The 27,720-nt window shown below is 36.2% G+C and overlaps 1 protein-coding gene across 1 annotated transcript in view; it reads left to right on the forward strand.

Moving 5' to 3' along the window:
• ophn1 (oligophrenin 1) overlaps positions 1-27,720 on the forward strand; it is a 41,197-nt gene that overhangs the window by 4,878 nt on the left and 8,599 nt on the right. The window contains exons 2-21 of the mRNA XM_048187036.1: positions 4,728-4,823; positions 5,031-5,092; positions 5,717-5,788; positions 6,466-6,567; positions 6,641-6,751; positions 7,558-7,662; positions 8,519-8,648; positions 9,905-10,005; positions 10,096-10,187; positions 10,459-10,537; positions 10,632-10,665; positions 12,040-12,102; positions 12,926-13,000; positions 13,412-13,496; positions 13,596-13,654; positions 16,471-16,576; positions 18,897-19,056; positions 19,356-19,494; positions 22,598-22,924; positions 23,328-23,457. Coding sequence (XP_048042993.1) covers positions 4,728-4,823; positions 5,031-5,092; positions 5,717-5,788; positions 6,466-6,567; positions 6,641-6,751; positions 7,558-7,662; positions 8,519-8,648; positions 9,905-10,005; positions 10,096-10,187; positions 10,459-10,537; positions 10,632-10,665; positions 12,040-12,102; positions 12,926-13,000; positions 13,412-13,496; positions 13,596-13,654; positions 16,471-16,576; positions 18,897-19,056; positions 19,356-19,494; positions 22,598-22,924; positions 23,328-23,457 — 2,128 coding nt within the window. The remainder of the gene's footprint in view (positions 1-4,727; positions 4,824-5,030; positions 5,093-5,716; positions 5,789-6,465; positions 6,568-6,640; positions 6,752-7,557; positions 7,663-8,518; positions 8,649-9,904; positions 10,006-10,095; positions 10,188-10,458; positions 10,538-10,631; positions 10,666-12,039; positions 12,103-12,925; positions 13,001-13,411; positions 13,497-13,595; positions 13,655-16,470; positions 16,577-18,896; positions 19,057-19,355; positions 19,495-22,597; positions 22,925-23,327; positions 23,458-27,720) is intronic.

Below are 27,720 nucleotides of genomic sequence, written 5' to 3' on the forward strand. Positions count from 1 at the left end.
ACAGAGATATCAACATGGCAGATTTTCAGAAGAATTGAAGAAGCTTTCATATTAAGCTAATACTGAATTGTTGTGGTGGCTGTGGTTTCAAAAGCTTTAATGAACAAATAATCAAATAATCATTCACTTTGGCACCTCTCCATCTCATTTTGTCATCTGTTTTGGCTGCACTGACCGGTTTTTCAGCCAAGTCTGGTTCTCTTCTTCCAGGATGTGGTTCTTGGCTTCAGCTGCGGTTTAGTAGTTTATAACCTGCAGTACAAACTGACACCTTGTCAGTATCAAACTGACACTTTGTCATACACGCTTTGTTATGCATTTCAAGAACACCTGTTACATCACTTCTTGTCTAATGTTGCAAGAGTAAAATAGCTCCCTTTTGAGATCCGTATTTGTGTTTGTACGAGGGCCGGACAGGGCGGTTTTTGTGATCTGGTTTGGAGAGTGTAGTCCGTCATGCCAGCTCTTCATGCTTTAGACAAACACACTCTTTGTGCCCTTTTCATCAGAGGGGACATAATCGTTTCAAGCCATCTCCTCTGTTAGCACCGCTCACTTCACAGAGTGTGCAGGCCTACAGCACAGAGCGCAGCCAGAGAGAGTTAGGCCCTGTCCACACGAATATGGGTATTTTCAAAACCGCAGCTTTTTCTGTGTGGTTTGGCTGTTCGTCCATACGCAAACACAGTATCCGGTCACTGAAACCAAACTTTTTTGAAAACTGTTGCCAGGGTGAAGATTTTTAGAAACTTCCGGAAAATGAAAAGTTGTAATTTTTTAGGCCGATATGGCTAAGAACTATACTCTCATTCCGGCGTAATAATCAAGGAACTTTGCTGCCGTACCATGAGTGCAGCAGGCGCAATGATATTACGCAGCGCCTGTGACCCCGTTTGCACGGGGAGCGTGCCTTGCAACCATGGAGACATTTGTGAGAGGTGCTGCATAATGTCATAAAAAGTGGAGTGTTCCTTTAAGATGCACACCAGTAATATTTTTTTTTTTTTCTAGGGTACATTTATAAAAGCTACTTAAGTGCCCTAATTAATCAAAGGCCTAATCCTGTCTGTGAAACAGGGCCATTATTTATTAGAATAAAATAACAAAATAAAAATGTTTTTGATTAGGAAAAAATAAAAACACATGATTTTTGCTGTGGTATCACAAATTGCTTTGGAGTAAAAATTGAACCATTAAGAATATCCGAAAATACTGTTATATTATATCATATTATAAATTATGAGTAAATACTGTGAAGTACATGTTAATTTTAAGCTGAATTTTCTGATATTATCAATGTGGAAAACAGTCCTGCTTCATATATTTGAGGAAACTATTTCTTCAGGATTCTTTGATAAATATACATGCACCCTCTCAGACATGATCTTGATTGCAAATTCTTGTTCGGCTTATTTTTCTGTGAATGTGTGAGACTTGCAATTTATTAGCCGCTATAGGGAAACGAGAAGAATATCAAAGTGCACTAAACTGTAAAAGAGTGCGTACGCGCAGGCACGCAGTCTTTCTTTACAATGTGACATCACCAACTACTTGTCTGACATGCGTAATACAGCGTTTTTAGTCATTTTCGCGTATTAATTCTTTTTCGCGGATAGTTATGATAAAGTTGTCATCTGTACAAAGAAATTTTTTTTCAATTTTTAGTACATCGTTGTTGTGTAAATGTACCCTTTGAAGCACAAGCAGAGAACAGGAAAACAGATCAAAAACAAACTCTAAACATAAACCAACAAACTCAAAGCGTGACAGGTTTACTGTTGGGATTTGTCGTGGTGTCGTGTTGCGCCACAATCAGTAACCACATCACTGATTGAACATCACTGGGGTCTGTTGTATTTTGTTGTTTCGCGCTGCTCGTGCCTGGTGTAGACAAGTTGTTTTGCTATTTGAGAATTTGAAGTAGATTCATGGTCTGCTTTACGCTTACCCTGCGCTAGCAGTCTTTTCACAAACTTTTCCATGCTTAGGGCAGAACCATGATTCACTTATTTTTCTACATGGCTTCCTGCAATACTCAATTCTGATTCTTTGCGCCATCTAGTGCTTATTGCAGGACAACCGCTACAACTGATCACGGAGCATTCGAGCAAGTACTGCGAGTCATTTTGAGGTAATTAAAATATGTCAATTTAATATTTTGTGTTCAATTATTTACATATGTGGCAAGTAGCCGCATAAGCGGGATAGTTATGCAGTATGGTCTTGTATCACCCTGCAGAGGTTTCTTTTGCATAACAATCTGGTGACTGTACACTATCCCTCAGCCTTGCTGCGCCCCACATTTCGTAACTGCGTGGTGAAATTAGAAAGTGTTGCAGTTCCATTTTTCACCACAGATTTACATTGGAAAATTGTGGGGTGCTGTAGAGCTGGGGAGGGCTCAGGTACCCGCTGCCCCAATTAGTATCTTGATACATGCCTTTACAGAGGACTATGTTTTGAATGAATATTTTATGTATACTTAGACCAGCCTGTCTTGCACCAACAATCATGCCACTTTTTGTCTTGACTGTGTCTGCATGCCTAAAAATGCATTGAGCTGCTACGATGTGATTGGCTGATTAGATATTAGCGTTAATGAGCAGTTGAACAGGTGTACATATATGTATATACAGTAGTGGCCAAAAGTGATGACCGGAAGGGGTATTTGTTTTTAATGACCCTACAAGTTTGATTAAACCATCAAAATATGAGGAAAACATTTGATATATTTTTAAATATTTCAAATATGAGGAAAGAACAAAACATGTTTTCTCTCTTTGGTTTTGCATGAATTTATAATTTTTGGTCAGGCTGTCATACAAAGAAATTATTTCTGTACAATTTGGCATGTCCTAGGTGGGACTTTACTTTTGGCCACTACTATATATATATATATATATATATATATATATATATATATATATATGCCAAAATTAACATTTTTTTTTTTCAGTTTAATGCATTAAAAATATCTAAAGCAATTAACGCAGGATCCATTTATTTCCATTGTTCTTTAGCTAGCGTTACATTATATGATCACATTCTTATTCATGCAAATGCTTGTTGCAAGATTATGGCAAAATGCCCATTTTGTCCAGTATCCTCGTAATCACAGTCTTAAATGAGATAAATAAAGACTTAAATGAAGTAAAGAGTTGTGAGGAAATCCACGTCATGTGTGTCAGATTTTAAAGTAACAGCAGCCTAATAAACCTGCTGCAGTCTGTCATTAAGGTTAATCAAACAACAAAAGAGAAAGACAATATCACTCACTGCTCTTGACTGAATAACGTTTATAATTTTAATAAGGATTATTCTATAATTTATGCAGTGAAGACTGTGAAGTGTTTGATAACTTTATTGAATTTCTGTATATTTTCTGTTATTCAAATATTTAAAATATACTAATATATATATATATATATATATATATATATATATATATATATATATATATATATATATATATATATATATGTATGTGTGTGTGTGTGTGTATATATATATATATATATATATATATATATATATATATATATATAATGTATGTGTGTGTGTATATATATGTATATACTATATGTATATAATTTATTTAATGTTCATATATAATGATTGCACCTTTATTCATAAAATACCTGGAATATATAAGATATATCAAAGTAAGATTATTGATATGATAATTTATAGATAATAGCAATACACTTGTTTGGCCACTAGTTGCATGGACTCATGATCTGGAGAGTTCTGCAGCTTTACTTTCATAGACTCATGATCTAAATACTTCTAAACCCTAGGCTTGAGGCTTGATTGGGAGGACGTCCCAGCAATTGTAGTAATGTAAAATGCTGTGGATGAATGCATCTGACAGTGGTCTGTCTTGCTGTGTGTGTGCGTGTTCTGGCACTGAACCTGTGTAGAGAGTTTGAGACATAATTCCATCCTCACTGCGTCCCACAACATCTGATTTCACTTAACAATAAAGCTTATTTTCTTATTTCTCAGAGGTTTGGTAATTATTGGCCACATATGCAATGTGGCCAGCAACCAAGCAACGTGTTGAAAGGTTGTTTGTGTTTAAATGTCCTGGCGGCTTCAGTAAAACCGTGAGAGTTGATATAGAGAGTGTTTCATTGGGGCCGGATTGAAGCCAGAGACAGTATAAGATGTAGGAGAAGCCTTTCAATTTAAAAAACCGTTGCCTTATTTATAGAGGCATCACTCAATTGTTTACTCTTGAGCCGGAGAACATGATTTGAGCTACAAAAGTGACATTTAAGTTGTTGTTGCCAATGTGCCTGTTACTTGCATAGAAAGTAACTGCCCGTTCGATCCGATAGCCTCGTGGCCAACACTCGACGCTACGACATGTAGCGCGGTTGCGCTTCGGTCGACCCAAGTTCAAGTGCTATCTCGCAGACCTTTCTCTATCCCGTCCCCCTCTCTCTCCAAATTCATTTCTTGTATACTTTACTGTCCTATCTCAAGGCAAAAACGCCAAAAATAAAGTGTGAAAGCAGAAGAAAATAGCTGGCCTGGGATAGACTGAGTAGACTAGCTGTAACCCTTTTAGCATGTGGAACCCAAATGTTAAATCAGGAAATGTTTTCCTATTGATGTTCTTCATAAGTAGCAATTCATTTTGGCCAAATAACAAAACCAACAAAGACTAATGTGGATTGTTGATTTTATTTTTATTTTTTTTATGGTTTCGATGTTGTTTCCAGAATACTCGCTAGCAGTGCAGAAGTTCTCTCAGACCCTTCAGTCGTTCCAGTTTGATTTCATTGGTGACCATCTGACTGATGATGAGATGAACATTGGTGAGTTGACAGCAGGTCTTAACCTGTTTGGAACAGTGCTCATTAGCATGTCCATTTCATTTATGTGATATGATTATGTCATTTTTATTTTACTGTTCTGCTGAATTTGTATGTGGAATGAATGTGTTGTGGCAGTTTTGCATATTTGTGCATGTATTTGTGTCTGACTATGTGTCTGTATGTGTTGTCCACGTTTTACCTTCACAGCTGAGTCATTTCGTGAGTTTGCTGGTTTGCTGCAGGATGTGGAAGAGGGCCGAATGATGCTGGTTGGTGGAGTTCATTTCTTCGCATACCCTTGTAAAACACTGTCAAACATAATCTAAACTCGTATGCAAAACAAAACACCTAAGATCCTCACATATGATTGGCCTCCCTGTGCTGAGGGCCAGTTAAACTTGTTTGGTTTAGTTATCAGGTTTTTGTACGTTAAAAATATTTACCTTAGAATTCTATTTTAACTGTGGCATATATACAAAAATGTGACCTTCTCCTTCCTCAAAAGGTGCAGAACACACTCATAATTGAGTGAAGTGGACGACAGGACTGAAATAAATATTATACATGAATTTTAAAATTTTAATTATTCCTGCAAGTTCCACATCCGCTATGAGGGGAAATTCCCAAAAAATTATTCCATATATAACATAGGTCAGAATGAATTAACCCAGAGAAATTAACAAATTGATATGTTCAACAAACTGATTTCAAGAAATTATTTATTGTCAATGTTGAAAAAAGTTGTTCTGCTTAATATTTTTGTGGAAACCATGATATATTTTTTCAGCATTCTTTGATGAATAGAAAGTTTTTTTCAAACAGCATTTGTTTAAAATAGAAATCTTTTGTAATATTATAACAAGAGTTTTACAAACTTGACTCTTCTCTTTCAGGTCCAGAATGCTTGTGACTTGCTTATCAAACCTTTGGAAAAGTTTAGGAAAGATCAGATTGGGGTCACAAAAGTGAGTTTTTATTATACACATTTACACACATTAAGAGCACCATCACATGACCACGTGTGTGAGCATGCTTATAATTTCCACCTCTACTTCCTTTTTCAGAGCAAAGTGTACAGCATACCACAACTTACAAATATACATATATTATATATAAACTGTTTGAATGGGCTTTCATGTGTGTGTGGTTTATTTATTAGCTGTGTACACACACACACACACACACACACACACACACACACACACACACACAACTAGACTTGAATAATGTGACAGTAACTGGAGAATCCATGGAAAAACTATTTGTTTTAGAGAGACTGAGAAAAAGTTACAGAGCTATCGTGTTTCTAGAAGGAAAGCAAAATCATTTGTTGGAAAAACGACACATGGAAAGTTTCAAAATTCCAAATACTTTTCACTGGATTAGACTCTTTCCATGCCAGCATGCTTCAGTTAACATTACTGAAGTGTCAGTTTCATTTCAGTAGATTTTTAGTGTGGCTACTCAAAGATTATTGGTTGAAATTATAGGTTGTAAGGAACCAGTAACACATCTGCAAAAGTTTTATGAGGACAGTTTTGTTTTTATTAAGAATGGGTTTAGTGAACTCAAGCACTTCTACTCCAGTTTTCAGTCTCATTTTCTCAGTTTCAGATTGTTTGTTTGCATGCGTTTGTTTCAGGAGAGACGAAAGAAGTTCGAGAAGGAGAGTGAGAAGTATTACTCTCAGTTGGACAAACATGTGAACCTGTCCTCAAAGAAAAAAGAGACACAGCTACAGGAGGTACATTTGTAAATACAGCAAATTAAAATGGAAAAAAACAATAATATAATCTTTATTTTTTGTGTGTTTATAGGCCGATGAACAGTTGGATAAGGAGCGTCAGACGTTTTACGAGTCATCTGTTGAATATGTGTACCAGATTCAGCAGGTTCAGTACAGGAAGAAGTTTGATGTTGTGGAGCCAGTGCGTGTGAACTTCCTTTTGCTCAAGCACATACACACACTTCTATTTTTAAAAGCGTTTTGTAGTAACAGATAGGGCTGGGTGGTATGACGATATATATTGTTACCACAGTATAAAAAGTATATTGTTAGAGATTTTGCTATATCGTGTATATCGCGATATGTAAATACAGTATATAGCACTATTGACACTTCAGGGTGATGAAATGCCTGAATGAGAATGTGCTTGCTGTTAAAAAGAGTTATAAGCGCAATGTATCCTGAAAAAAGAACTCTTAACAGAACAGCGTAAGCACCTGCACAGAAAGCCGCAAAAGAGATAATAACTTACTGCTCTTGACTGAATAACTTTTTTTTTTTTTTTTACCTTTAATAAGAATAAATTTATATTTAATTCATACAGTGAGGACTATGCAATATTTTATTTTTACATTTGATTATTAAATTTCTGTACTATTACTAACTACAGTACATGTTAAATAAAACCTATTGTAGCTGAAAAACTTAATTTGTTTAATTCATAGTATGAATTATATTGTATTTGTCCTGTTGCTTGTAATTTGCTTCTTTTTTCTTATTTTTAATAACAGAAATAAGATAAAAGAACACAAAATAACTATATATTGTTAGCGTGAAATATCATTTCTCATATCGTTAAAATAAGAATTTGGTCATATCCCCTCCCCTAGTAAGAGATGGTTGAATGTGTGTACAAGAAAGCATCTATAGGTGCACAAATGAAGACTTTAAAACACACAGATTATATTCATACTGAGCATGTTGTTCTTGTGTGTGTGTGATTGGCAGGTTTTAGCCTTTCTGCAGAGTATCCTAACTTTGAATAATCTCACTGTGGAGATGACTCAGGACTTCCTTCCATATAAACAGGAGCTTCAGCTCAGTCTACAGAACGTGAGAGCTTTACCAATCAATAATGATTTTAACCTTTCATCCAGATATGGTTTGTCCTTCACTCTTTATTTCAAATTATTTTTGAGTGGTCGTTTAGTAAATGCTTTTATCCAAAGTGTGTATTACAGTTTAATGCATTCACAGTGGTGTTGTGAAAATACAGACGTAATAAATGATGAAAAAATTAATAGTATTCCACCAAAAATCATTAATATGGTTTATACATTAATGTAATATTTTACATATACATTTAAAAAAATCTACTGATTTACATTTTTTATATATATATATATATATATATATATATATACTACCATTCAAAAGTTTGGGGTCTGTAAGATTTTTTAAATCATAAGTTCATAAGTCTCTTATGTTCACCCAGTGCTGTGAAATATTGTTCCAATGAAAAATACATATATTTTTCTATTTTAATATATTTTCAAATGTAAATATTTACTATCTTACTCCAGACTTCAGTGTCACATGATCCTTCAGAAATCATTTTAATATGCTGATTTGATTATCAATGTTGAAAACAGTTTTGTTTTATTTTTTCTGGAAACCATGATACATTTAATGAATAGAAATCTTTCCTTAACATTAGAAATCCTGTCATCTTACTGTCACTTTTGACAAATTTATTGCATCCATGCTGAATAAAAGTACTTCTTTTAAAAACACTACTAACTCCAAACTTTTGAACAGTAGTGTAATTAATATTAATTACAATTAATATTATGGAACAAATTAAATCAACAAATCTGTTTTAATGGTTCCTGATAATATGTAAATGTATCTAATGTGACTGTATGTAATATGTATGTGTTTTTTCGATTGGCTGCTGGTGTTGTTATAGACCCGTAACCACTTTGAGAGCACCAGAGAGGAGATGGAAGAGCTAATGAAGAGGATGAAGGGGTCGGCAAAGATCTGTATGAGACACGGCCAGGCGACTATGGAGGGATACCTCTATGTGCAGGAGAAATGTGAGTTCTGCAGCACTGCATGTGTGGGATGTTGTCCATTAACACAGACAATCATTTCAACTCGTCTCTCAGCGTTCATAAATGTGCAGGAAACAGAAAAAAACTTGATAATGAAAGCCTAGTAGTTAAGTGGACCCAGAGGTATTTACATGAATGCTTCAGTAAAAACATGTTTGCTGCTATTTTGAGCTATAAACTATAAACCCTTTTTGAGGCGGGATTACTTCTGTTTAAGGATAACATATGAAGACTTCAGATGCAAAAGCCTCTAAGTGCCATCTGAAATTTTCTTCTAAAATGAGCATTTTTAACAAGCTCATATGTTTAGGTTCAGCAATTTCACTTTAATGGCAATTAATAGGTCATTTTCATTGCCATTAAAGTGAAATAACTGAACATAAACTTATGAGCTTGATAAAAATGCTCATTTTAGAAGACAATTTCAGATGGCACTTAGAGGCTTTTGCATCTGAAGTCTTCATATGTTAATTCAGTGGATGTAGTTTGCAAAACAAAAAAGCTTGTTGGTCTTGTGCATGCAGTAAAATTGCATCCTTCCTGTGTTCCTTCTTGGTATATCCTATTGGTCATGAATATCAGTCACAGCATACTTTCAAAACATGCAAAGTTACTGTATTAACTTTCTCATTCATTTTTATGAACTACGGGACGAGTCAAAATTGTTGCCTGTAGTAATCACGAGCCTGACACAGATGACGTCCACTGACCTTCAGTCAAAGGAAAAATATTCCTTTATTCTAACCTGGGAGAATTATTTCTATGTAGAAGAAAGAGTAGCTAGTAATTGTCTTTAAAGGTCAGTATCCACACACAGCTCAAATCTTAATGAGTTACGATGGTTGATAAAAGACTTTCTCTTTGGTCAACCACAGCATTGACTGTTATAATGATGCTAAACTGATTTTTGTTGGCTCCAGATTTCATGTGACGTCTCTATGGTAGAACGTTGCGATCACATAACAAAATAATTTAAACTCAAATCAATATTTATGACCATTTATTTGGCAAGTAACTGTAATGAGTGGGATAATATACAGTCAACCAGTCTTTATAGCAGAATAAACTCCAGAAAAAGGTTCATACAAGACCCCTCCATTTCACGTCTGCGTCAGTCACCCGGTCAGGATTTAATTTTGCAACATTGATTGTACATTATCCCTAACAACACAGTGTATCTGATCATATCCAAACAATAATTCAAATGATACAAATGCTTTTGGTCTTTCTGTCTCTAGGGGCTCTTGGCGTAACCTGGGTAAAGTATTACTGTAAATACTTCAAGGACAACAAGTTATTCATTATGGTGCCAATGGAACAAAAGACAGGAACCAAACAGGTGCAGAATTATTACAGATATGATTATTATTTTGTGAAGTGGAGTCAGCCCTTTTCTCTTACATTTGTCTCATCTCCGTGTTTTTCTCAGACCACAGCTCAGCTCACACTGAAGTCCTGTGTACGCCGTAAAACGGACTCCACCGACAAACGCTTCTGCTTTGACATCGAGACAATTGAAAGGTGAGGGTCCTGCCTGTAATATTTACTCATTCTCAGGGCTCTTTGTTCAAAGGTTTTAGTAGGACCAGAGGAGTAAACTGGAAAGCTTGTATTTTTTGTCAAAGCACTTACACGAACTCTTCTGTAAATACATGTTTACTTCTTGAACTGTGAAGTTGCGCTCTGTAATGTACAGGCAATTGTTTGATACTGGAGAAAATTCACACAAACAAGGGGCTTTATTTACTCCATTGCAGTTGTCTTAAGTCTTTTTTGTGTTGTGTTTCTGTAGGTGCAGCCCTGTCCTGCTCCAGGCTATTTCTGAGGTCAACAGGAAGCAGTGGATAGAGGCCATGGATGGCAAAGAGCCAGTGGGTTTTACATTACCTCTCCTCACTCCTCAATAAGAGCCCTCGCTACTGTATATGATCATGTTTCTGATCCTGATCATGTTTTCTGTTCCAGATTTATCATTCGCCCATTCAAAAGCAGGCAGAGAGTAAGTATAACTTCATGGTATTTTAGTACAGATGCTGAAAATCACTGACATTTATTTTCTGCTTAATTATAATCAGACTCCCCACATGTCAGAAAACCTGAATTTGCTAAATGTTTCACAGGAATAGCATTCTGATTTTAGCATATCTAAAAAGTTGACTGCTCCCTTGGATTTTTTTTTTTTTCACATGTTCACACGAGTCTAAGAACGTCACATAAATACACTTTTGTTCAAAAGTTTGGTGAGCATCTTTCAAAAACTTGAAAAAATGTTGGACAGTAGTGTAGGTGTGTAATATTTCAAGACTATTTCAGTGATGTTTTTCAGCTACTAGATGTAGTATTCAAAAATTATTAAAGGTCCCGTTCTTCGTGATCCCATGTTTCAAACTTTAGTTAGTGTGTAATGTTGTTGTTAGAGTATAAATAAAATCTGTAAAATTTTAAAGAGATATTTTATTTAACAGAAGTCGCCTACATCGAACAGCCAGTTTGGACTACATCCCTCTACTTCCTTCATTAATGACGTCACTAAAACAGTTTTTTGACTAACCTCCACCCACAGGAATACACAAAAAAGGTCTTGTTGCGCTCCCTCGGAGAAGAGCAAGAGTTGCGTTTGTAGAGTGTGTTTGTCGCCATGTCGTCGAAACGCTGTTATTTTCATCCCGCAGTCCAATCACCTTAGTTTGGCCTTCCCAGGGATGCTGTACTTGGAGATCAATGGTTACAATTTATGTTTAACTCGGTTATCGAAAATTATAATCCACATGTAAAACTATGTGCAGCACATTTTGCTGAGGACAGCTTCCTCAATCTCAATCAGTTTAATGCCGGATTCGCACAAAGATTATTCTTGAAAGATGGAGCAGAAGCTGCTGTCGAATCACAACACAGGAACCGCTGGCACAATCAGAACTCGTTACGTATTTCTGAACGAGGGACTTCGTAGAACAAGGAAGTCATCAGCCCGTTTTTATGACAGTGGAAACAGCGGTATACAGATAAGTAAATTATGTGAAAAATACTGTGTTTTTTTACACGCGAAACATGAACACATGTTATATTGCACACTATAAACACAATCAAAGCGTCAAAAAAACCACGAAAAACGGGATCTTTAAAATCAAAATCTTTGCTTTTATTTTAGGTCAAGTATAGAATACATCAATTCTAAAAAGAGAAAACACGTGAAACTCTAAAAATAGATGGAGAAAATGCTGCTTAATAGATTCTCATATTTGCACGCCTGTGCAATAACATGTATAATTACACCATAAATAGTGTGCAGTAACCTACCGAGAAATGCATACAGGGATGATGAACCGTGTTTATTAAATGTAATATAAATTCTTTTTTTCTTTTTTTTTCTCAGTGGACCTGAATGACCTCGGCTTCAAGTTCGTCAGAAAATGCATCAACTTTGTGGAAACAAAAGGTGCCTTCACACATTAGAATAATAAGAATAACAGTTGTTTATTTTAGTTTCTGGGTTGATCTCATAATTATGTTACAAGTTTGTCACCTGTTCTCAAATGACTTTCGGTCCTGTTTTTGCACTTCATTGCCACCATATGCTTTAATTAATCAGAGATCAAGCGCAATGTCACTATTTTTTTATTGGATTCATGTCTCAAGTGCAGCCAGCAGAGGGCAGAAGCACACCATTTGTGTTCACGTCTGCATGTCCACTATACGTACGCACTGAATCATGCAGGTTTTTATCAATAATATATCATACTAAGTAAAAGAGAAAAAAAAAAAAGGTGAACAGATGTAAATTGATAGCAGAAGTGTAACTTTTCTCCAACATGGCAATTCATTTGAAATCTTGCTGTGGCGTTTCCATGCTAGAGGCTGTTAAAGTATGGCAGTACAATTGTGAAGAGGTGGTTCATGCTCATTAATAAGCACGATTACACCATAAGGTTGACTGCGGGAGCAGCGAGCACCAACGGTTCTGTTTGAAGTGTTGATGTATGTGTTCATCAGTCTCTGAGTGCTGTTACTCAGATTTCCCAGACGTTTAAGTACAGCCTTGTCATCAGGCACAACATGGTGTACGTTAACAATCAGTAAACTTTCAGTTGCATTGCTAACGAACCTAAAACGGGCCTGTTCCACTGCTGCTGTCGTTTTTCGGTAGAGCTGTACTTTTCCACTGTAAGACACTCCCCCTTTCTGCAATGTTCTCCAATTTTCTCAGTCAGTAAATCATGGTTTATGTTTTTTTTTTCCTTTCTTCTGTTTCTTTCTGGTAGGGCTGACTCAGGAAGGGGTCTACAGGACTGTGGGCAGCAATATTCAAGTACAAAAACTTCTGAATGCCTTCTTTGGTGAGGAAATGGCCAAAAGAACATCTGCTGTGTGTGTGTACATGCACTCACTGTGTTTCTGTTGAAAAGCAGTAAACCATATTTATACACAAACATTTACAACCAGTTATACAAATTTATTTCTTGTCAAGAGGCTTATCACATTTTATGTGGATGATAAATTGAATTACTCATAAATCTGAGTCCAACTTATTGTGCTGTGTTTAATGGCTGCAGTAAGCTTTGTGAACTTGCAAAAAAGAAATTAACACTGAGAAAACCAAAGCATAAATATACGTCCATGAGAGCGTCCTTGAACTGCTACAAAATCCCTGACACATACTGAAAAACAGCAACAATCTGAGCAAGGCCGTTTATCTCTCTTTCTCTCTCTCTCTCTCTCTGTCTTAATATGTCCTCCTCTCTCTGCAGACCCAAAGTGTCCTGCTGATGTAGATTTCAATTCCACTGACATGGACATTAAAACCATCACTAGTGCGTTGAAATTCTATCTGCGGTGAGTTAAACACATTATTTCATTATGTTCAGTAACTACTTTTTAGTCATTTGATTTAATGTTTGTTTGTGTACTGGACACTTACATTTGTTTTTCCAGAAGTCTGAGTGAACCTCTGATGACCTACAGCCTGCATGAAGAACTGATCTTAGCTGCAAGTATGAAAGAAATGCATCCAGCCAGACACACAGACTCACATGACCATCCTTACAAACAGATAGACACTTTTATGTGATTTATATTTTCCATCTGTTATGTTGATCTGTCCAGTTCAACACAAGCATAGCTCCAAAAGAGGGGAAAAACACATGTCCAAGTGCACTGTTTGCTCTTTCAGCACTGTACAAAAAAGCACCTCAGTGATTCTCAACCGTGTTGCTTTGTTAACCCTATAAAACATGTTTTATACATTTGAATGACACTCGTGAAAGAATGAATTATCGTTAAAAAGTTTGGAGGTCGGTAATTTTTTTTATTTTTTTTTATTTTGCAAGGATACATTAAATTCATCAAAACTGACAGTAAATGCATTTATATGATGTTACAAAAGATTTCTATTTCAATGCTGTTCTTTTGAACTTTCTATTCATCAAATAATCCTGAAAAAGGATTTTCACTAAAATATTAAGCAGCATAACTGTTATCAATAAGATGATAATAATAAAAAATAGTACTTGAGCACAAAATCAGCATATTAGAATGATTTCTGAAGGATCATGTGACACTAAAGACTGGAGTAATGATGCTTTGTCATCACAGGAATAAATTACATTTTAAAATCTATTAAAATAGAAAATAATTATTTTACCTTGTAATAACAATTCACTATATTGCTGTGTTTTTGATCAAATAAATAAAACCTTGGTGAGCACAAGAGACTTCTTTCAAAAACATTTTTAAAAATCTTACCGACCCAAAACTTTTGAACGGTACTGTATATGTGTGCTACTTTTTTCTAAAAGCGATTTTAATCGAAAATCGAAAATGTCATCCAGTATAATATGAGAAAAGAGAAACTAGGATTGAATCAAAATGTTAACTTTAGTACAATACCAGTCTCTAGTATCTTGGTAGCAATACTAAATGGATACCTCAGGTAATAACTTAACAGCTTCATGAAATAAAACTAAGATATCAAAGGGAAAAAAATGAATCGCATAGACAGTAAACTAGTGATATTACTTTGCAGTAATGTCTTACATGCACAGTTAAAAATAATTATGAATTATGAATCGAAGCAAGTTATTGCAGTATTAACGAGTACCATTCTGTTTCTGTTCCACACTGAATAAAATAACAAATACATTTAGCTAGGGTAAATTGCACCTTATTTCTGCATTTAGACTTAAGTTTTCTGTAGTCCTACAGAAAACCCCTTGGCGTGCCTGCACTCACTCTGCTGTAGTCAAGCATGCGATAGGCAGAGTAACAGGCATTTTCAAGACTGACATTTACATGGACGTATCATTAAAATAAAATTAAATTAAAAAACTCTTTCACTGGTCTTGTGTTGACAGATTCATCTTTTGTAATGTCATCGCACCGCCTTCACTGCCAGTACTGTACTAGTTATGCATGGTCTTTCCTTTTTTAAAAAAAAATAAAAAGCCACTTAAAGACATGTTTTACAGCAATTTTACATGGTGAGGGGTATTATTAGGTCTAAAACCCTCTTAATCTAGGTAAATTGCATGGCTTCAAGTGACTTATTACTTTTATAAAACGACAGCAATAGCAATGTGATAGAAGACGCCAATGTTCAATAAATAGTTACATTCAATTACAAATAATATTCAGAATAAGATATTCTTCTAAATAATATAGTTCATTAGCATAATTGTAGATGTGTACGGTTGCCAGCAATTTAGCATGTTAATACGCTATAGAATGTAACTCATCCAATCCGAAATTAGTCAAAACCGTCCTTTTTATATCCACCTGTGTGTGGTTCAGGTATATCCTAAATTATGGAGACCAAATGTCCCCACAAAGATAGTAATTCCAGTCACTTTTGACCATGAAGGAAACAGTATAAAATGTCATGCGTGTGTGTGCGATTCTATTTTGTCTGAATGAGTTAGTGTGTGTCCGGCTTTGAGCAAATTGTGTTGAAAGTGCTGTCTTGTAATCCTGCCCATAATAAGATTAGAATCTATTAAAGCAGCTTTGATTATTATAGCTCGTCTGCGTACTTGGCTTGTACTCAGATTACACACAACTAAACAAACGCAGCAGGTCAGAGGAAAGGGCTACACCTGTCGAGAGGTTTACGGCTTGCTTTGATACGCTTTACTCGTTTGGCCCAAGTGAACTCCGTTCTGTTGTGTTATAGAATTTCTTTTGTTTTTAATATAGACGTTGAGAGGATTCATTCGACTCTTTAAAGAAGCTACATTGTCTCTTAAAATCGCTGTACAGAGTTCACAAGTATACGTGTTTGCTTTGCACTCTATGCTTTGTTACAGTTTGCCACAGGCTGTATTTTCAGATAAAGCTGTGTTTATCCCACATTTCACATTAAATGTGTCTGCACTGATCCTTTTAGGATTTTACAAGTTATCTTTAGACAAGTTGAAAGATGTTTAGCAAACTGCTGTGAGATGTCTGCGGTGAGAAAATAAACAAACACTTCTAGAAAGCACTAGCTTGCTAATAATCAAACGGCTCTATTAGCTTTAACAGCTCTATTAGTCTTAGCTTTGGCAGAGAAGTGCACTGACATGTACTGTCTTCTTTGTTCTGCCTTCACGCTGCACTCTTCAAAGTTTTTTCGTTTGTTTCCTGTGTAATGGGATTTGTGGCAGTGAAATGTAGCATGAATAGCTCTATCCGCGGTTGTGACTCAACACAAACCGTGGCACAATGATTATGTTAATATGTGGATCATGTCCATCTACAGTGTGTGTGTGTGTGTGAGTGAGAGAGACTTTTCCCATTTTTTTTTTTTAAATTTTTTTTTTTTTTTTTTTTTTAGAGTCAGAGAATCTGGACTATCGGTTAGGGGCGGTTCACTCTCTTGTTTACAAACTCCCAGAGCGTAACAGAGAGATGCTGGAACTGCTAATCAAACACCTGGTCAGGTAACAGACACACTTGCAGGCATGCATGCACACAGACCTGCTAATGCTCACACACACACAGACTGTGATGTTTCTAACCGCTACCCAGCTTGCTTGTGTGTACCTTTATAATTATATATTTCAGTGTTGTTGTGGTTAATGTGACAGGTTGTGTGTGTGAAAGTTTTGTGTTCTGACACTGTCACCTGATCTATAGGTCCATGCCTCATTTTGTATGTGTTTGTGTGTCTAGAATATTTTGAGTAAAGCGAACATGTTCACATACAGTAGCTTGTACTTTGTACTAAACAAGCTTATATACTTAATATAAATGAAAGCATTATTATATTAAAAATGTGTCAAGTTAATTAAGCCTGCAAATATTTGTTTGTCAAGCATGGATCAGCACATGATGACACAGGGCTCAATGCTTTCTTTTAGTAGTTCAGATTTGAACTTGCCCTGTCGGTTTCTTATTATTTATATTATATTATTATTTGTGTACAGTACACAGACACATATCAGTCTGTAAGATCTTTTCAAATGTTTTTGAAAAGAAGTCTTTTATGCTTACTAAGGCTGAAACTTCATAGTGATTATAAATTCCTAAACACAAAGTGCAGGGCCCTATAAAATCCATTTTATTTTTTCCCAAATTCCGTTTTTTTCCATTTAAATTTTTCTGGATTCCGTTTTTTTTTTTTTTTTTTCGTTTTATTTATTTTTTGACTACATTTTAATGGTTAAATTAAATTTTAGTAATCAAAAAGCATGTCTAATTAATTGAAATAATGAATCTTGTCCAATTTACCAACAATTTAATAAAAGTTTAAAAAAAAAAAAAAAAAAAAAAACATTTTTTAGGGCCCTATGATAAACGTTTTATTCTTTCCCCTCAAATTTTATTTTTACCAAATTTTGTTTTCTGGATTCCATTTTAATGGTTTAATTCCAATTTAATAATCAAAAAGCATGTCTAATTAATTGAATTCTTAAAAACAACAATATTCATTAATTAAAAAATATATTTTTATGAAGTTCTGTTGTGTATTTAAATTTTTCTGGCAGTCAAATGAACGCCTTTAATTTATCTTTTAATCGTGAAATTAAACTTTTTTGTCAAACAATGTGCTGCACAACAGAGCTTTATTGTTAAAATTAAAACATGGAAGAAACACTGAGATTATTGTTTAAAAATATATAAGTTTATCTAAATTCTACTGTACAACAGTAATGTTTCTGTCAAGTTAAATCGAACTTTTATTTTGACGGTTTGCCTAGAGCTTTGAGTTTCTCTGTGTTTAGGACGGTAGTTTTCTCAAACGAAGCGGTTAAATGCTGATGAAGTGACTTTCAGAGCAGCTCCGGAGATGAATTTGTGCGTTCATATAGGCGACAGAGGACGAAAACAATGCGAGCGTCGCATGTGCTTCAGCGTGCGTGCGCCCCCGCGCGAGTGTGTGAGGCGGTGTGAGGTAAATGAAACCGCGCTTCCGCATCATTCATTTCAGAGTCACACAGGCATGCGGGATTCATGTTTAAATAGTCTTTTTGCGGTTTAATATTCACAGTCACTAGTCTATATCGCGATTTAATTTAAGTGTACTACTGACCTGCTTTTAATTCATTCATCAAAAATTTGACAAATTCCGTGACATTCCGCATTATATAGTAAATTCCGTTTTTATGAATCGATTCCGCGATTCCGTGATCGCGGAAATTATAGGGCCCTAAAAGTGCTGAAAAACAATGGCATACAATCCAAGCTACATTTATCACAATTAATTTTTTTCAGTTTTGACAAATCTTCAATCTATGAATTCTTACGGAGCCCCGACATGACATGCAAGAAAAAAAATTAAATCGTTCCCACGATTTACTAAATCATGCACACATTTTAGTAAATCGAGGGAACGATGTATATTAAATCGTGCTCACGATTTAGTAAATCCAGGGAACTAATTAGTAAATTGTGCACAGGATTTAGCCTACTATTTTTTTCTTGCATGTCATGTCGGGGCTCCCTAAATTCTAAATTCTGAGGAAAAAAAAAAAAAAATGTCAGCCAGCTTGGTAACAGGTTAAAATCTGCAGAATTCAAAACAACTACCATATAAAGTAAAACAAATAAATACATTGTTTAACAAATGTACGATCTAGTAACACCAACAATCTGGTCCAATAAGGAAAGACTTCCCAAAACGTTCTCACTCTGGCCCTGATAGGTAGCAGACTCTATAACCATTAATTAGGTTTATTAAAAGCAGTTCAGTACTTATCACAGAAACAGTCCACATATCCTATGCCAAAGCTCAGCACATTATCTTTGTTGTTTTTCTAGTGTCTGCAGCCAGAGCAGTGAAAATCTGATGACTGTGTCAAATATGGGTGTAATATTTGGCCCCACGCTCATGAGAGCCGAGGAGGAGACAGTGGCGGCCATGTTGGATATTAAGTTCCAAAACATTGTCATGGAGATCCTTATTGAGGACTACAGCAAGGTCAGACATGCCCCTTTCCAGCTGATGAGGGGACAGTTAATCTGTGTCTCTTTTATTATACATGCAAAATGCTCAGACAGAAAACTATTGATTGAACTATTGGAACTATTTCTGTTGAGAACTGCTATATTTGCACTCTAAAATATTTTGAAATCAAAACAAAAATGCTGTGTGATTCATAAGAGAAAAATTTGAAAAATATATGGTCACCTTTTTAGTGGTGGCTGATGGTGACATGGTTTAATGATGTGAATGATGTCGAATTGTTTTGTAATTACTGCCGTCTCTGATGTTCTCAGATCTTTAAAGGTCCTCCTGAAGAAACCACTCTGCCTCCTATCCCACCTCCAAGGGTGACGCCACGAAGACGGCAGCCAATCACGATCTCAAAACGCCCACCCCGTCTCTACCCCAGCCTTCAGCCTCCAGTTTTTGAGCGTAAATAGCCTTCAACATCATAGGCATCATCATCATCATCGTCGGCATCATCATCTCATCATTATATAATACTTCTTTTTTTTGCCTTATCAGTGAATTAATTTGAATATGAATTATATTTGTCTTTACTTTTAAGAATTTATCTTTAGCATAGATGAATACTTTTTTTTTGTAGATTGGATTTTTAAAAAAATAGATATTAATTTTTTTTTATAAAGATCTATATGTCTCAGATAAGACATACTAGTGTGTTTCAGATCTATATCTATATAGTGGTTTTTTTTTTTGTCTGCCTCAATATTTTTCTTTTTTTTGCTTTCAGTCTTTAACATGTTCCTTTTTTGCTTTTACCTTTTTTGCAAAGCCTGTTCTTGTACTGCAAGCTTAAATACAATACACACACATAAACATTGAAGTTATTAGCGAGCGCGCACACACATAACAGCTGATCGGGTTTCATATGTTCCTGAAGGGACCTCAGGCTAGATCTGTTTCTCCTTAAGTGATTTTCTCTAAATGAAGAAAATACAACCAGTCCTCCCAGATCTTTCTGTCACACACACACACACTCACACTCACACTCACACTCGCTCACTCACTCACTCACTCACTCACTCACTCACTCACTCTTGTGCCAGTTTAGAAGCCCCTCCATGCGCATTGTGAATTGTATGATTAAATCTGCAGGATCTCAGGGCGTGTATGTGTGTGTCTGCCTTGATAAATGCTCGTTCTTTGACGCTGTCCTCCCCTTATTGTGAGCTGTGTTATGTAGTGTTAACAACAGTCAAGCTAATAGTACACTCACTAGAGCATGAAAACTAAACAACTACCTGCCCTTCTGCAGCAAGCGTGTGCATCAGCGCCTTTGGGTCTGTCTGTGAGCGTGTGTGCGGGAGTGCGTGCGTACGAGTGTTGGTATGCCATCGTGTGTGTCCTAGAGCGCTACCCAGTGTTTATGCGAGCTAATGCCTGCATGTGTTTATGAGTCTCTCTCAATCTGTTTTCGATTGGCTTTTGGACCTTTTTTCCTCTAATAAGCTATTTTTATTATTAACATTTGAGCTTTTCCTATCTCTCTCTCATCAAAAACGAATGTGTGCATTAATCCGTTAATATGACTTTCTGGTTCATTTGTATATTCATGAAATTTGGCTTATTAAAGCATGCTGGATATTTGCTTGTTCAGATCAGTGGAATAAATTTTTTCCCCTTCTGTTGTATTTTTCAATCAAATCGTTAATCTGAGTAGATCATAACTGCTCGTTTCCAGTTTTTTATTTATTTATTTTTGCTGGTGGTGGGGGATATGTGTGTTTGTATGTGTGTGTGTGTGTGTGTGTGTGTGTGTGTGTGAGCGTCAAGCCACCTGTTGAGTTTCAGTGAATCTTGGATTTTTATGGTCCCTAAACTTGTCCCTGTGTGTGTGTGTGTTTCTGTGTTTTTGTTGAGAATACAGATACATTTATGGAGTATTAGGACCAACTGTGTATTTGGGAACACCTGCCAAAATGCGAATGTGTTTGTAAATGCATTTTCATGCAAATGTGTCCATGTCCAGTTTGGCTAGCTCGCACACAGCTGGTTGTTTTGACTGACGCTGCTCACACACATACACACACACACACACACACACAGACAGCTGTGTTTTAAACTCCTGGCCTTGGTTCTCACATAACCATAACAACCTTTCTTATGAGACTGATTTCATCTGTTCACACTAAACTGGAGTCAAACCAGATTGCAAATCAGTTTCTGTTTCAGGGTGCTTTCACACTTCCCTCATTTAGTTTGGTTGAATTGCACTAAAGTTCATTGTCCCCCTTGGTGTGGTTCATTTGGGCAGGAGTGAATGCAGCAATCGCACTCGGGTGTGCACCAAAAGCGGACCAAACAAGCGTACCAAGACCTCCTTGAAGAGGTGGTCTCTGTACGCTTTCGAACTAACTCTGGATCAGTTCGCTTGAGATGTGAAAGCAATCCAACCCAACGAACCAAACGATATCATAATTCATAACGGGAAATGTGTTAGATAAATTTTAATTTAATATAATGTAATTTTATATAATTTAACAGCAGGAATGATGGCTACATTCATGCAGTGTTTACATGTGTCTCGACAGTTACAAATAAAGTCACAATAAGCTCATGGAGCTCATTTGTCTATCATTTTGATGAATGACGCTGAGAAAACTCTGACCAATAAGAGGACAGTTGTACTCGCACGTGACTTGCATAAACACATTTTGGTACGCTTTGAAATGTTGCTGTGTGAACCAAGAAGAAAATGCAACATTGTAACACATTTAGTCCCTGTTTAGGAACAAAACACATGATCCATAGGTGTGAAAATGCCCTCATTCATGCCTTTTTTTGACTTGGACTCGCATTTTTCTTAGTTAACTAAGCAAAGACTATAAAAGCACTTTCCCCTGCATAAAAACCTTATTGTGTGAAAGAAACAGTAGAGTATGGTGTAAATGCCAGCAGTAAACTGAAATCCTGCTCTTAGTTTATCTGAAATGAAAGTTAGCTTTTATCATTCCGAGGTAATAATGCTAATTCCAGACATAAGAAAATGTAATTTCTTTATAAAGAGATCGGAAGGGGGAAAAAACAGGCTTTTTAAAGAATAACAATCGAGTCTGATGGAGATAGACTTTGACCATGTGGCTTGAGCTGATAACAATCAGCGTGTTTGGGTAAAGCGGCTCATGGCTTCCTCAGACACGTTTTCTTTCAGTTTAAAGCTTCCATTATGTTCTGGTTGTGTTGAAGCTATTGGAAAGAAATGACTCATTTTGACTAATTTCATTTTGACTTGTTCAGTGCTTGTTGGCTTGTATTTCTTGTATTGTGGAAATACAAGAAGACAGAGCGTCTGTTAGAGCTGTTCTTTTTATTTATCAGAACTATCACAACCTCCCTTTTTTAAGCCAAAATTACAAGAACAGGAAATTTTAAGTTTTTACGACACCCCTGATACAATCTCCTCTCAGGGGAAAGTTCAGGGCTAAACTTTTGCAATCGTACTTCTGACCCAGCAGACATTTAGTAGTGCTTTATCTAAACTGCCTGTATTGACTGACTCTATGCTTCGCAGGGCGAGAGCAAAACGGCGCCACCCACAATGACGGCGAACCTGAGGGAGACACTGGCCTCACCAGTCCGGTTCCTCATCAAAGAACGAAACTGGCACCTCCTTCCATCTCTCCTCCATCCATCCCACTCTCCTCTCCGACATCCCGGAAGCCTGTTAACCCCAGACCTGCTCTACGGCCCTTGGATTCTGATGTCGGCAGGCTTGAAGTTAGGATACAGGATGGTCAGAGATCGGATGCTGTGGTGACGACCAATGGGGAATCAGGAGTGACAGTGAACCGAGCTCAGTCTTTTCAAGGAAGCAAGCCACAACTCAAAAGAGCAACTGGTAAACAAGAAATTCAAAGGATCAAACTATCCACCACCCTGTGTGACATGAATGAAGGCCAAAAGGGCAGTAGTTTTTTTTTAACCTGTCTATTAATTTATTTAAAAAAAAAAAAAACCATATATATACATTGACTTCGTTGATTACACATCATCACATACTCTTGTATTTTTATTTCTTACAAATATATTTTTACAAAAATGATTCCCTGATTATAAATCTTTCAAATATTTTGTCTACAGAATTAGTTATTTAGTTCAGTTAGCATAACAACAACATAAAACAGGAAAATCATGCTCCAATGAGTCAGTCAGTTAAAATGGTTGTAAAAGGGGTGTGTTTTTTTGTGTGTGTGTGTGTGTGTGTGTGTGTGTGTGTGTGTGTGTGTGTGTGTGTGTAACAGGAGATGCTCAAGGGCTGAAAGGACGATCTTTCTCAGAGAAAAGTTCCATCTGCCGGCCACCCACTCGACCACCGGATCCACCCTCCCGTATCCCCAATAAAACTCTAAACGAAGACACTCCAGCATCATAGTAAGTATCAGTTCACCACAAACCTTTCTTCACTGTGATGCCTCTGCGATTCAGATTCTCTGTGGTATTTTTATTTTTGCTGAAACTCCAATTTCATTTTTGTAACATGATTTATTTATTTTTTCTTCCTTTTTTATGAACATTGACAAAAAGCTGAAATGCGGTTGCATAGCACACAATGAGCAGCACCCGTGCAGCAATGAATGCATTAAGTCTTTTGGGTGAAGGATAAATGGGCTTTGCACTCTGCTCAGGTGTGATTTTTTGCACATTCATCCAGGCAGATTTGCTCCAGGTTGTTACTTGGTTTACACCTGTCCTCTGGAATTTTCAAGTAGCAGCACAGATTCTCATTTGGATTGAGTTCAGAACTTTGATTGGGTCATTGTAAGATATATTTGTGTTCTTGTGCCACTGCGATGTTCATTTAGCCTTGTGTCTGGAATCACTGACCTTCTGAAAGATGAACTTTCTCCCAAACATTGTTTTTCTGGCAGACTAAAACAGGTTCTCCTGATAGGGCAGCACAATTTTAGGGACGTCATATTTTTAGGTCAATATTGTTATTTAATTGCACATTAATTTCCTCTATTTTTTACACTTAGATAATAATTAAAGAATAGATAATTTAATAACACTGTTATCTTGTGTAATCTTTAGCAAATTTTAAAATCAATATACATTTTTTTCATGCCGTACATTATAATGTTGTTGCATTTAAAATGTTTGATTTTAGTTTTTAGTTTTTTTTTATAACTATTTAGACAAAATAGTAAAAAAAAAAAAAAAAAGAAATTAATAGTGGTGCAAAAAAGTATTTGCCAAATATTGCAATAAACATTAAACCACTGTTATTGTTGCTGTTTAAAAGAACAAAAAGGCTTAAGAGGGCATAGAGATGGCAGCTCTCAGGTTGAAACAGGTGTGCAAAAACTACAAACTAGGAAGTCTTTGCTTTGTCTCCAAACTAAGCCCTGTTTTGCCCAAGCTTTCCTGCTAACAGAAAGAGTAACTCAGATTTTTTTTTTTCAGTTGAGCCAAATGTGAATTGAGTGAAAAAGAACCCAGTTCTCTTGGCATTTACATTATACCTGAACTTAAGTTGGACTGGATCTCTATCCACTTTCTCTTCATACTGATATTTTAAGAATTCCAACTTAAATAACGTAAATTTATAACTTTCAACCCTCAAGGCTGTTTGGAGGATAATTTTGTGTGCAGATCGCAATAGTTTTTCACTCTTTCGAAATGCTGTAAACTCTCTACATATTTTAAATAATTATTGTTTTATTTAGTTCAATTTCAGCCTATTGTGGTTTAATAATCAGACTATTCCATATTGCAATCGTGATTCTATTGCGATTAATTTTGCAGCCCTGTATTGCAGTACCTTTCTGTTTTTATGAATATGTCCATAAGCATAAGCATATGGATGGTGTTTTTGCGGTGTGGCCAGATATAGATTTGTGCCATCCAGATTGTTTTAGGCTGACCAAGATCTGATCGTTTTCATATTGCAGCTGGACCACCATTATGCATTTTGGCAAACTCCTCACATGCTCTCACATGGTTCTTTTTAAAGAATGGCTCCTTGCTGTCACCCATCCCCTACCAGCATGTGTTATGCAGGATTGGTTGGCTGGTGCGCGTTTAATCTGTTGTCAATGACTGTTGATTTTGCAAAGTGGTTTTTGGCCTCTCTGCGGTTGTCTTGGAAGATTTCTGGTTTCGCACAGTTTTGAGGGATGCCCTTTTCTAGGCAATGTCTGAGCGGCTTGATTCTAAACACTTGGACCTAGTTTTTTATGTTTTTCCAAAATGTATCTATTTAGTTTAATTTTACTTGGACTCAGGAATGCTCTTAACCTGTAATTTTCACAGCAGTCCTTAAGATTCACAGCTAGAATAATGAACCCTTAAAGGATTAGTCCACTTTTAAATAAAATTTTCCTGATAATTTACTCACCCCCATGTCATCCAAGATGTCCATGTCTTTCTTTCTTCAGTCGAAAAGAAATGAAGGTTTTTGATGAAAACATTCCAGGATTTTACTCCTTATAGTGGACTTCAATGGCCTCCAAACGGTTGAAGGTCAAAATTACAGTTTCAGTGAAGCTTCAAAGGGCTTTAACTCCCTGAGGTCTGAAAACGCGCCGGCGCGTTTTGCAGGATTTTTTTCACATTGCAGCAAAACAGACTTAAAATACTCCGTCATTTCTTGTCATAGAGACATAAGTAATATATCAATTGAAACTATAGAATGTCTTCTTTTATTTGTGTACACTCAGAGTAAAAACACAATGTTGTGCTTTTTGTAAAATAAAGAAAACTAAAGGCATCTTTACACAGCCGATTTATGGCTGTTCTGAAGCGGGTCTGTACCTGCTCAGAATTCAGTGTAAAGACGCAATGCCGTGTTAAAGAAGACCTAAAATACGCCGGGTCTGACCCACCTCAGCCCCTAGTATCAAAGGCGAGTCTGATACTGTTCTGGTTCAGTGTAAATGAACGCGAAATATAGCCGCTCTAAACTACGTCATTGTCATGACAACCAAAAGCATTCCAGTCAGCTCAGGCGGCGCGAGATTCAAGAAGCAGGAGACGAAACATATAACTTAGGGCAAATAATAAAAATAATGTCTTCCAACAAGGGGCATTGAAGTAAAAGAGTCCTGTACTCACATCGTGAAGCAAAACCACCAAAATAACAGCAGAGAATCGTCGTGGGTCATCAATTGGCTTTCGCCGTTTGTAATCTTCCCATGAAGAGACTGTCAGATCAACGCGCTGCTACATTTTTCTCAGATAAGGTAAATGCTTAACACAATCGGCGTCACTGTGATTGTGTACAAATGGTTATATTATGTTCCAAAAATCTCCTTGAAGACGATATTTCACCCACACACGATGGTCTATCTGGTGATCTGCTGCTGCCTGATACGCGCAAATGCTAGCATCATTTGTTGTTTCTGTCTCTTTGAAAAAAAAAAAAAAAAATCCTGTTGTGAACTACCAGGTGTAATAATGTATAATTTTTTGTTGCATCGTTCAATTTTTATTATGACAAACATCAAAGCGTGAGATATAGCACGCAGTTTACTACTTTAAATTTTCGTATTTTTTTTATTTCGAGTTATATTTCATTGTTTATTATTTAATTATTTTTAAATTAATTTTGTTAAAACTGTTAGTTTTGCAATACTTATGTTCAAAGCATTGTTTCCCACGATTTTAATTCCTGTGTAAATGCATTTATGCCGCTTCAGAGGAGCATTAAACAGTCTGTGTAAATAGACATTTTTGTGAATTTATGCCGCTTCAGAGTTGGTTTCTGTGCCGCTTTTTCTGTGTAAAGATGCCTTAACATGATGCGTGATCTCTCCTCTCCCTCTGAACGAAGTCCAATCTGATAGTTCTCAGAAAATGAACTGTAACTTATGAATACTAATGACAAAAAAAATGACACTTACGTCTAAAGAAGCGTTGAAATGTCAGGTTTTAAATTGTGCAAGTCAAATCGAAAACAAACATTCTGTGTTTATGTAATCTGTATGAAAAGAGAGCCATGTCAGAAGTCTGTGATTCAGCTCATTATCCACTAATGCGGCCACGCCCACGGAGCCAGCGCTATTCAGACGCAAATTCAGAGGCAATACATGCATTCATTGTGTCAATCGTGTATTTATTGTCTTGAAAAGTGTTTATTTGGATGTTAAAGCAATGGTTAGCGATCTCTAGAAGACATGCCGTTAGTTCCTAGTTCCTTTTCTTCTTTATATGAATTTGTGGCCTAAAGGTGTACAGAGAGCGCCCTCCGGCTGCAAGTATGAATTAAAAACACCATTCCTGAAATGTCCTCTTCTTCTTTAGAATAATTTGTGGACTAAAGGTGTACAGAGAGCGCCCTCCGGCTGCAAGTATGAATTGAAAAAACAGTATCCAGCACTCATAGTGATGACAATAAATATTACTTCTCAGTATAGAAAATTGACATAAATATATAAGAATCCATCAATATTTCTCCAAATGTGCATGCTTTTAAGCTAAAAGCCTATATGAAATGCCATAGAGGTAACATAATTGTTCAGACACTTTGCATCACAGAAATACATTTTAAAGAATATAATAGAATACCATTATTTTAAATTGTAATAATATTTCAAAGTATTGCTGTTTATGATGAGCTGAGACAATATTACAGTTTTTTTCACAGCCTACCTGACTGAAAGGCCTCATTAATATGCAAGTCATTTCAGGTCATTA

Source organism: Megalobrama amblycephala, linkage group LG4, assembly GCF_018812025.1.
Source record: "Megalobrama amblycephala isolate DHTTF-2021 linkage group LG4, ASM1881202v1, whole genome shotgun sequence".
Classification (NCBI taxonomy): Eukaryota; Metazoa; Chordata; class Actinopteri; order Cypriniformes; family Xenocyprididae; genus Megalobrama; species Megalobrama amblycephala.